Raw genomic sequence first — 12,053 nt, forward strand, 5'->3', positions numbered from 1 at the left:
GTAGTGAGGGATTATTTCTGTGCCTCTTTGGGGTCGGAGACGGATTGGTTTTCTCCTCACGGGCTCTTGCGGATGTGGTAGGCAAATCATCATCGCTTAAATCGGGCGCGGATACTGCCTCCTCCCCAGTTCCAAAAGAAGTGGACATTGATATGCCTTCTACAACAGCGTACAGTCCGGAAATTCTTGCTACCGTTTCCTCCGCCTCCGACAAAGTGTACTTTTTAAATGGGCCGCCTCCGGTAGCCACGGCCTCTCTTCTGTTGTGTGCCAATTTCTTCCTCACTTCACTTTTCCAGTCACCCCAGGTCTAGTTGCAAAAAATCTAAATATTATTGTTATCCTTATAATCACAATAATATTTTACCTTCTTCCACTCATTTGTGTTTTTTATTGGTGGTCCTTGGCTATTCAACGATTCCGTTAGTTGGCGCCACTTTTCCTCAAGAGACACTTTGTCTCCTCTGAAGAAGCCTTTCGCTATGTCTGGATTTACTTCCATGAAATCCTACATATTTTTGCTTTGCTCCGCCGTCTTGTGCTTTCCCCTGCATTTTAATAATTTCAATTTTAATAATTACCACTTTTATTTTCTTTACTTACATTCTTTGCTGTTTGCTGACTATACAATTTTTCCTTTGACCGTTCACAGTTATATTTTTGTTTTTCGTTTTGATTATTTTCTATCCCACTGGCTTTTAGCTGATCGGAACATTTCCGATAAAAAATTTCCGATAATCGGAATGCAGAGCATCAAATTTCCGATAGAATTCCGATTCGAAGTGGATCGAAATGTAGAACAAGGCGGAATCGGAAATAATTTCCGATTGTCGGAATGCAGAACACCAACAATCGGAAACAAATCATTTTAGTGCAGTTTTGACAAAATTTTCTTGCTAAAAAATCTTTTGTTACACTACTTCATTTTATTCCTTTGATTGTACAGGTAAAATAAAAACTTGTTTTTAAAAAAATATTTTTTTACATTATTACCACTCAATTTGCCGGTAATGTCAATGTGTACAGTGGGCCACGGACTACTAACTTTTGGGATCGGATGAAGTTCTGCTGAATTGATACAATTATCAACAAACTTTCGTACATATTTGGACATATGCTCAAACCAATAATAATCGTAAACTTTACCAAGGCTCTTTTCCCAGCCCAGATACATCATGGCTTCGTGAACATGATTTATAACGGACCACCTGAACGCTTAAGGAACAACCGGTAAACATTTTGTTTTTCCATTTCTTTGTATTTTCCGGCATAATATACCAGCGCGCAATTCATACGTATTTACCTCATGTTGTTCGAATTCATTATTAATCAAATTTTTAACAATTGCAACTACCTCCGGATCTTTTTGTTGCTCAGCGAGAAGCCAGTTATCTGAAATATCGGAGATCCACACGTTTTTCCAAAACTTTCTCGACTTGCTGATTATTCTCTGGCAACACATTCCTGGAGAAGAAGTCCGCTTATGCCATACGCTTGCCTTCTCTATACTCTACAACAAAATCAAAAGATTGCAAATATGCCCCAGCAGCGATGAGCTCTTGGTATTAAATCCATTTTGGTACGAGAAGCTTTAAAAGAATTACAATCTGTGAATACCACGAACTGGCGACCTTGCAGATAGTGTTGAAAATGTTTAATATAATTAACTACAACTAATGTCACCAATTCGTATAAATGATATCTAGATTCTGCTGGAGAAGTTCTTTTGCTAAAATAGGTACTCAATGACATGTGGTTTGTTGTTAATTTTATGCATTAATATGGCGCCATAACCATCTGCGCTAGCATCAGTATGTAATTCAATGGGGAACTGCGGATCAAAAATTATTAAAACTGGCTTACTTGTTAAAATATAAATTATTTTCTGACGTATCTGCTCATGTTCTGATTTCCAATTAAAGTTATTTTTGTTGGAGATAAGAAAATAAAGTGGTTTATTCATTTGCGAAAATTTAGCTACAAATTGTCGAAACTAAGAAGCCAAGCCTATGAACTGCCTCAATTGGTGCACATTGGTGAACTTTACGTGGATTTGGTCGGACTTCTCCAGATTTTATCTCATACCCGAGATATTCATCTAGTGTTGAGTAAAGCACATTTAGTAAAATTAGAAGAAAACCCGGCTTTTGTTAAAGTATCTAAAACAATGTTTAATCTTTCAAACACTTGCTCTTTCGTTGAAGCAAGAATCATGATATCATCCATATATGTACACAATGACATAGGAATAGGCACAATAGACCTATTGGTCGCAGTGCCATACCCAACCAACTATCCAGGAATAGGCAAGATCCCCCATGCCTTCATTACTGCTCGCTGAAAAACCGATGGCGCATTTTTAAAGCCAAAGGGAATGGTTAAAAACTCATACTGGCCTTCGGGAGTTACAAACGCTGTAAGCTCAATACTATTAGTATGAATAGGAATTTTGTGGAATCCACATGCCATATCTAAACAAGAAAAGTAATTGGCTCCACGTAGTCTAGCTATTTGGTCTGATATCTATCAGATATTGTATTCGCATTTAACTCACGGTTATCAACGCAAAGGCGATCAGATTCATTTTTATAAGCTTTTATTTAACTTGGTCATCCCGCGGAAATCGCGGAAATTTCCAATCGATTTTAAACTAACTTCCCGACAAGTTAGAGACTTGAAATTTTCAGCATAGTTCCAATCACGATGACAATGCAATTTAAAATATAAATGAATTCCCCGTATGGTCCAGGGGTCTTGATTCAAAGGCGGTCAAAAAATAGTAATATTTATGGCTAACAGAGAATAATTTGCCAAAGAACGTAAAACCACTATAAAATTGTTAAAGCTGCCGGCGCGCCGCGGCGGTAGTGTAGCAAAGATATTTGTGGCAAATTCTAGATATCAACCTAGTCTAGATATGAACCTCGTTTTAAGAATTAGCAGACTCCAGATGTCGCCCCGACAGAAGAAGTTAAATATTGCGCCTAAATATATGCCATGTTACAACGGAAATGGACGACACGCCATTTCTTTAAATAAAATTAACTGCTGCTATATGTACATATGTATGTTTATACAAAACGTAAGCAAACAACATTTTGCTTGCCAAGTCTTCTGTTCTCTTTCATTGCAAGTTGAATTATTTTAAGTTAAGGTCTCGTTAAAGTTACTAAAAACCATTTAGTGAAAGGAGTTATTCAAACTCTGAAGAAAATTACTAACAACTTGTACTAATTAACTTCGTTTTTAAAAACGCTTGTCGGCGAATTCAGCGTACATGCATAATTGGTTAGGTATGTATATGTATGTATGCAGATATTTAAATGCCGGTTTGCTATTCGCGCGACAAGCTTTTTTAAAAACGAAGTAAATTAGTACAAATTGTTAGTAATTTTCATTAGAGTTTGAATAACTCCTTTCACTAAATGGCTTTTAGTAACTTTAACGAGACCTTAACTTATTTTATTTTAATAATTTTAGTGCGGGTTTGACAAAATTTCCTTGCTAAAAAATCTTTTGTTACACTACTTTATTTTATTCCTTTGATTGTACATGTTAAATAAAAGCTTGTTTTTAAAAAATATTTTTTATATATTTATAATATTAATTCAGTATTTACAATAAACGAGTCATAAGATGTATTTGCAATTTTCTGTTTAAAAATGTGAAACTTGTTAGAGGTTATCATAACACCGAAACTCTGGCTTAGAATTCCACGGCCAATCATAACACCCTGCTTTAAATAACTATTGAGAACCACATGAAGTGAAACCTCAAGAAAAAATCCACTAATTTTAACTTTTGCCAATATTTGCAAAGAATTGCATATCGAGACATTTCCGATGTCTTTTAAAACAACAATATTGGTAATTCTTCTCCCCGCAAACTTCTTTGAAATGGCTTCCTTTAAAAGCGAACACTCAGCACCGGAATGAAAAGAAAATTGGAACGACTCACCAGACTGGATCAACACTCACGTAGGTTCAACCACATCACATACCTCAACCCTCATTTCATAGCTATTCAGTTTGTTGGTTGAAATCTGACTGCTACTCCTTGAACATTTCAATGCAATGTGACCCGCATCTCCACATTTAAAGCAAACTAATGTCGTACGACTCTATTCAGTAGAGCTGCAAAAGTATCGATATTCGCCGTACTCAATATTTTCGATATATAAGAGAGAAAAACTCGATATATCGATATATATCGTTAATTTTTAATTCTACAATGAAACACTGAAAAAAATCTACTCATTCAAAAAATGCATAGAACCATTTACCAACAGAAAATTTTATTATACATACATATATATGAGGTACATATGTAACAGTGACCCACACTCAAAATCACACAGTGATATTATTACAGTATTCGCAATGTTTTTCCATTCTATATATTTTTCATTACTTTTTTATGAAAGTATAAATCGAAAATTTTTGCAAAAATTAGAAAAAAATCAAAAAATTTTCTTAAAAATTGCTAACTTTTTAATAAGAACTTCTATAAAAAAATTTGGTATGTTTAGTCTATTAAATCAGTCACTGATGTTGTTTGGCGCAAAAATCAGTAATAAGAAAATGGCTATGCCATACTCGATATCGAAAAAAAAGAAAGTGCCTCTGGGCCACACTGGTGAAGTGAAACTTACGCTACATATTTAGTTTGTCTCATAACCAGGGAACGGATTTTTAGGACCTAAAACCCTATAAAAAAGGCAAAATAAAGTAACGAAATAGGCTGGAAAAGGCAAAATAAAATAGCGAAAAAGGCAGGAAAAGGCACTAGGTATTGTAAAAAAGGCAAAATAAAATAGCGAAAAAGGCAAAAAAAAGGTATTGCAAAAAAGCAAAATAAGGCACTAAAAAAAGACAGAAAATACGAAGAACAATCAAAAAATATATTTTTTTTAGAAATGTTTATATTACAAGTAAAAAGAGAAAGACTATGAACTAGTTTCATTATATGAAAAATTTGTACTTTGAATCTTTGACTATTTTATCCCTTCGAGTTTCTAACTCATAAGACTTTAATCTGTATAGTTGTAGTAACATTGAACCACAAGATGCATTTTGAAGTTTTCTGGCAGCATTTTCATTCGATTTTCGCGAAGAAGGGCCTTGAATGTACTAAATGTGCGCTCGACGTAAGGTGATACAAGTGGAGCCCAATTTAAATATGGAACAAATATTCTTTTGTAAATTTAATCACAAAATTTAAGTCAGCTTGTGGTATTGACCGCAAATGTCGAAAAATTAAAACGCCCTTGAAGCCCTTTTTCCGTCGATTCCTGTCGATACGGCCATTGAAGCAATTCATAACCACTTAAATAAATTCAGTTTACCTGAAGACAAGTTCAATGCATACATAAATGCTATTAAAATCTGTATGAAGCACAATTGCTTTCAATTTCGCGGCGTTTACTACAACAACAACTTCGGCTGTAGCATGGGTAACAGTCTATCACCATATGTAGCAGAAGCTTTAATGTGCAATTTCGAATCGCAACTCAAAAGTGAAGGTGTTTTGCCACGAATTTGGCTTAGATATGTAGACGATACTTTCGCCGTAGTGAAAATATCCGACATAGATAAAATACTCGGAACACTCAACAGCCGCTATCCGAGTATCAAATTCACTTTTGAAAAGGAAGACGAGAAAACAAGTTCTCTACCTTTTCTTAATATTCTTATTAAGCGACAAGGAAAGAAAATTGAATTTGGCGTTTATCGGAAGTCAACATCGACCGACCGATACATTACACATGACTCCTATTGCACATATCAGCAAAAATTGTCATCATTTAATTCAATGGTTTACAGACTCTGCTCCTTGTCATTGTCTGCACAAGACTATATGGAAGAATATAAACAAATAAAACACATAGCAGACATAAATCGCTTCAAGAGATCACTTATCGATCAGCTGATAAGTAAACAATCTAATCGAATAAGACGGAACAAGGAGAGCACCCTTTTCTTACAAAATCGCACCGCAAGGTCGTCTCAACCACAGCGTGTTTCATTACCCTATATTCCCGCCATCACAAATACATTGAAGCACGCCTTCCAAAAATGCAATTTGCAAGTAGTTTACACCAACAATAACATACTGAGAAATGCGCTTGGTTCCACCAAAGACAAATTGCCGACGGAAGAACAGAGCGGAGTTTACGAAGTAACCTGTTCGCATTGCAACTGCAAATATATTGGGCAGACAAGGAGGTCGCTACGTGCACGAATAGAAGAACATCTACGCGCAGTAAGATTAAAAAAGATAGACAACGCTATCGCCGCACATGCATTCGACCTCAACAACACTCGCCCACACAATTCGATATCGATGGAAGAAAATGTTCGTTTATTAAAAAATGTTAGGAATCCAGCAAAAAAAAAAAAATTTAATGAACCTAGAACCTGGCGCAATTAATTCTCCACTATTTAGCTGTGTAAGAAAGTAAAATAACTCCTTTGTTTATGCCAATTCCACTTGTTCCCTTTGTTTATATTTTTTAATGTGTTTCTCTGTATAAAAGTTATTTTTCGATGTATACATATGTATGTATTTATGTTTGTATGTATGTTCACAACTTTTGTACCTGTTTGTCCCCACCATGCAAAACATGAGAAATAGGCAACAATCGTCAATGGCAACAAATTGGCGACTCACCGGTTTATTGCTGTGGTGACAAATCGGCAACATTTCTTTCATGTCAACTTTGGAATAAATAAGTTATCAAAACTCCTAAACTTATAAATTTCGCGTCGATAGTATTATCCAAAATCGTCTAATTTTTACCAGGGACAGAATTGAAAAAATAGAAAGCCCCATAGGGAAAGAAAGAATTATTTCTGTTTCTATATAAGTTCCAATTTTGTATACAAAAAATGATTGAAGTATTAAAAAGAATGCAATTATTCCAAATAACGCCTGAAGCGATAAGAAAATAACCCATTCAGGTAATAAGAAAACGACTCGCCCAGGCTAGTTGCCTTCGGCGGACGTTTTAGAGCGACTGGTAATAGGAAATCGACACGATGGCAATATTACCGGCAATAAATTTGTTACCGAGGGCGGAACGTTTTCTTATTGCCGGCAACAAAAATTGCTTGGTGGGTCTATTTGTCTATTTTGATTAGTGCTCAGTAGTCGCGCGCTGATGATGGTTGATCAGCTGTCAACCGAAATGCATACATAACTAAATAAAATACTAATTTGACGAAACAAATTAGCGTTTTAATTTTTCGACATTTGCGGTCAATAAGGTGCAGAAAACCAATAATTTAAATATGGAACGTTTGAAACGTTCATATTATCGCGATTAAGGGCGTTTTCCGCACCCTTTACAATTTTATCCACACCCCTTATTGTCTCTAAGCCTACGTTAGCTGAAAAAACGGCTTTGAATTTTTCCAACACCAGTTTGGCAAGAGGTCCCGCGCTTCTATAAGCCGCATGGGCATGTGTATATTTTTTAATCTTAAAAAAAAAAATTGTAAATGCTATAATCACTTTTTTAAAGGTAGAAAAGGAAAAAAAGGCAAATATCTTAAAAAAGGCAAAAAAAAGCAAATATCTTAAAAAAGGCAACATCAAATGTGTATATATGGAATCAGAGAAAGCTAAATCGTGGACATTCTTAATCGAATATACTCTATCTCTTTAGCAGAAAAAAAGGCAATTTCCATAAAATCCGTTCCCTGCTCATAACCAATATACAAATGTCCATACATACATCTGCTTTTGCTTAGGGTTATTTTTTTCTATGTATATGTATATGTATCCCCACATCTACTCTGTTTGTTCTAATTACATTTATTTTATTCCGTTTTCATTTATCTTTATACTCTATCGATCAATCGAAATATCGACAACAAAACCGATAAAAATATCGATACCAAATTCGATAAAAATATCGATAGCAAAATCGATAACAAAATCAATAGTAAAATTGATAACAAAAACGATAGCAAAATCGATAAAAATATCTATAAAATTACCAGTAACAAAATCGATAAATATCAATAACAAAATCGATAAATATCTATAACGAAATCGATAAATATCGACAACAAAATCCACAAATATCGATAACAAAATCTACAAATATCCATAATAAAATCCATAAATATCGATAACAAAATCAATAAGTATCGATAACAAAATCGACAAATATCGACAAAAAATCGATAAATATCAAAAGAAAAATCGTTAAATATCGGTAACAAAATCGACTAATATCGATAACAAAATCGAGTAATATCGATAAAAAAACCAAATATCCATAACAAAATCGATAAATATCGATAACAAAATCAATAAATATCGATAACAAAATCGACAAATATCGACAAAAAATCGAGAAATATCAATAGAAAATTCGATAAATATTGGTAACAAAATCGACTAATATCGATAACAAAATCGAGTAATATCGATAACAAAATCGAGTAATATCGATAACAAAATCGATAAATATCGATAACGAAATTTATAAAAAATATCGATAACAAAATAGTTAAAAATATCGATTACAAAATCGATATCAAATCGATAAAAATATCGATTAAAATATCGATTATTATATCGATAAGTCCCGAAAATATCGATAGCAAAATTGATAACAATACTAATAAAAATTTCGATATCAAAATCGATAAAAATATGGATAACAAATCCGATAAAAATATCGATTATTTAATCGATGTCTCGACAATCCCGAAAATCTCTAAAATCCCAAAATAGTCCCCAGATTGAGTCTCTGTGTCTCTCTCTATATCCTTTCCTCTTTAATTAACTTTATTTTAATATTTTAATCTTTCTTCCCCTATCTTCATCTTTACTTTATGTTTATCATTGTCTTCATCAACATGTTCCCTTTCACCTTTACCCTTATATATATAAGTAAAGTGTTTAAATTTACCTTGGTTTTCGTTTTTACCTTTATCTTTACACATCCTTGTCTTTGTTTTTATTTTTACCTTTGCCTTTATAATTTTATTTATCTATGCACGTACTCACCTTTACTTTCATTCTTGTATTGGTAATTCTAAGTGTTATCCTCTAACCTTTTATTAGCAAGTTTTTGTTAAATTCATACCATATGCATACACACAAGAAGTACTTGTTTCAGCCCCAACCATTTCCGTTGCACCATTTCCGTTGCATACACACAAGAAGTACCTGTTTCAGCCCCAAGCATTTTGTGCCCAGCTTTTCCATAAAAATGGCAGTTAACGTGCGGTAATAACTTCTCTCTTCTTCATTTCTGTCGAATTCTCAAAATAAAGTTGTTTTCTTTTTTCAAACGCGAAAGCTCTGAGCTACAGTTGATGTTCGTTGCGCGTTGTGATATTTGTTTTAAACACCAAACGCTACAGCCCAGCTTCGAAACGGGATGTGTGTGTAAGGATCACCAAAACAGCTATCTCCTCAACAGACATCGCTTTCCATTTAGACATCACCGACGTAACGAAGGGACTTGCAGAAACAGAAAGGCACTCACTATCATTTGGATCACCACGTAATACATTTATCGTTGTAGCTGCTGAAGTCTCAACACCATCGAATCGCTGTATAAATAGGTCTTTAAATTGAGACCAAGTGATGCCAGGATAACTTATCTGAGACACCCAATGCGACGCACAACCTTCTAATGACTTACTAAGAGCTATAATCAAAGCAGTTACGTCTAACGAATTGTCTGGCATCTGCTTCTGAAAAATCAGGATTAAACTTAGGTAGCGTGATCCTTTCTAGTTGTCCAGTGGTCTTTGGAGCCTGCAAAGATTTTACCAATTCAAAAAATTGTCGATTCTAAAATATTGCGCAATTGAGCATTGGGATCAGTATGAGGCGGAATCCATCCCACTTCTGATGCGGGCGCTTGGTTAAAATCACCATTAAAGTTCAAAGTATTTTCCATTGATGCGGGTGTCTGCTTTAAATCGCCAGGATCTTATGTTCTTGGTATTTATAATATTTTCCAGCGTAGTGTACGACTTCACGTTCGACTCATTCAAGCTTCTTTTCAATAATGAAACAAGTAAAGAAGTATAATCACATATCAAATATCGTCGTTTCAATTTTCTCTAAACTACGTTTGCATGATAAGCAGGGGGTTTTCCCCGATTTCAAGCTTTTTCGATAATATGCTGAATTAGAGTTAATGAAATAATTGAACCAAGTTCGGTAGAAAACTATAAAGTGGTTACCGAGGTATACCTTTGTAGTCATAAAGTGGGCGACTCCTCGCCCAATTTCTAAAAGTCTATAGCAGTCTTATTTATTGTTAAGATATTGTTGTAACTATTAACTAGGAAAAATTGGGCACAAGTGCGCTCGGGTATAACAAATTACCAATCTCGTTTGTACCTTACTGACTTCGATCGTGACAGGAGCACACTCGGTAACGCGACATGCTTTTACCTAGCTTTCAAAATCCGAAACATTATGAGAACAGAACATACCCACAATATACTTTGATCAAGTGGAAAAATATCTATACAGTCCACTTGGCTTGAAAGAATTCATTTAGTAAACAAAGCCATTCGTTACATAACAAAAAACGGTTTACAATGCATATCACAGCGCACGGCAGTGCGCGCGAGTGACGAAAGCAGCCACAGTGCATGCTGAAATGACTGGCTTATATATACACGAGATTTGGAAGTTTTTATCCAGACGTCCCATCGACATGTTTGATATATCGTTGGAAAGGTCTTGGAGAGTGTGTCCAGAAAATATATTCAAGCTTCGTAAACGATTAACCGGATTCTTAAAAATTAGGCTAAAGTGTTGCGAAACAAAAAACGTTTTTTTGCTTTTGCAGGTTTAAGGGGCATGTGGATAAACCCAACATATTTAGTGTTATTCTATAGGCCAATACCTTTCAAACGATACATTATATATTAAGTTCCGGCCACTAGTTGGAAAGATATAGAGGTAAATGTGTTTTGGTTCGTGTNAGGAAAAATTGGGCACAAGTGCGCTCGGGTATAACAAATTACCAATCTCGTTTGTACCTTACTGACTTCGATCGTGACAGGAGCACACTCGGTAACGCGACATGCTTTTACCTAGCTTTCAAAATCCGAAACATTATGAGAACAGAACATACCCACAATATACTTTGATCAAGTGGAAAAATATCTATACAGTCCACTTGGCTTGAAAGAATTCATTTAGTAAACAAAGCCATTCGTTACATAACAAAAAACGGTTTACAATGCATATCACAGCGCACGGCAGTGCGCGCGAGTGACGAAAGCAGCCACAGTGCATGCTGAAATGACTGGCTTATATATACACGAGATTTGGAAGTTTTTATCCAGACGTCCCATCGACATGTTTGATATATCGTTGGAAAGGTCTTGGAGAGTGTGTCCAGAAAATATATTCAAGCTTCGTAAACGATTAACCGGATTCTTAAAAATTAGGCTAAAGTGTTGCGAAACAAAAAACGTTTTTTTGCTTTTGCAGGTTTAAGGGGCATGTGGATAAACCCAACATATTTAGTGTTATTCTATAGGCCAATACCTTTCAAACGATACATTATATATTAAGTTCCGGCCACTAGTTGGAAAGATATAGAGGTAAATGTGTTTTGGTTCGTGTCTCCACTACGAGATGCTTTGGTATGTATGTGGCGTCTGTACGTACCATCATTTAATTTTTTTCAAACTTTCAGGAATTAAAGTACACCAAAAACTAAGAAGGTTTTGTTCCAGGATGTTTTGATTCGTATGCCTGTGTGGGCGTGGCTGCTGCCTGAAATTCGAAAAAAGGCAATTTTTTAAACTACCACTGAGGCCGCACTACTCAGTCCATGTCATTGATGTGGATATCAGTATAAGGGTCTCCAAACAAGCTATCTAACGCTATCTTTTTATACCCTAGCGCACTTGTGCACAAGGGTATTATAACTTTGTTCACATAACGGTTGTTTGTAACAGGCAAAACGAATCGAGATAGATATAGACAAATGTATACATAAATGATCAGAATGAAAAGAGAAATCGATTAAGCGGTGACTGTCTGTCCGTCCGTCCGTC

General features: G+C 35.1%; 1 protein-coding gene across 1 annotated transcript in view; it reads right to left on the reverse strand.

Annotated features, from left to right (window-relative positions):
• Positions 1-641, reverse strand: part of LOC108366254 (uncharacterized) — a 672-nt gene extending 31 nt beyond the window's left edge. The window contains exons 1-2 of the mRNA XM_017620586.1: positions 368-641; positions 24-310 (exon numbers count right to left, since the gene is read on the reverse strand). Of these exons, the coding sequence (XP_017476075.1) occupies positions 24-310; positions 368-502 (422 nt within the window). The 5' untranslated portion in view covers positions 503-641. The remainder of the gene's footprint in view (positions 1-23; positions 311-367) is intronic.
• Positions 642-12,053: the final 11,412 nt, after the last annotated feature.

Source organism: Rhagoletis zephyria, unplaced genomic scaffold, assembly GCF_001687245.7.
Source record: "Rhagoletis zephyria isolate East Lansing unplaced genomic scaffold, Rhagoletis_zephyria_1.1 Rzeph_scaffold_02203, whole genome shotgun sequence".
Classification (NCBI taxonomy): Eukaryota; Metazoa; Arthropoda; class Insecta; order Diptera; family Tephritidae; genus Rhagoletis; species Rhagoletis zephyria.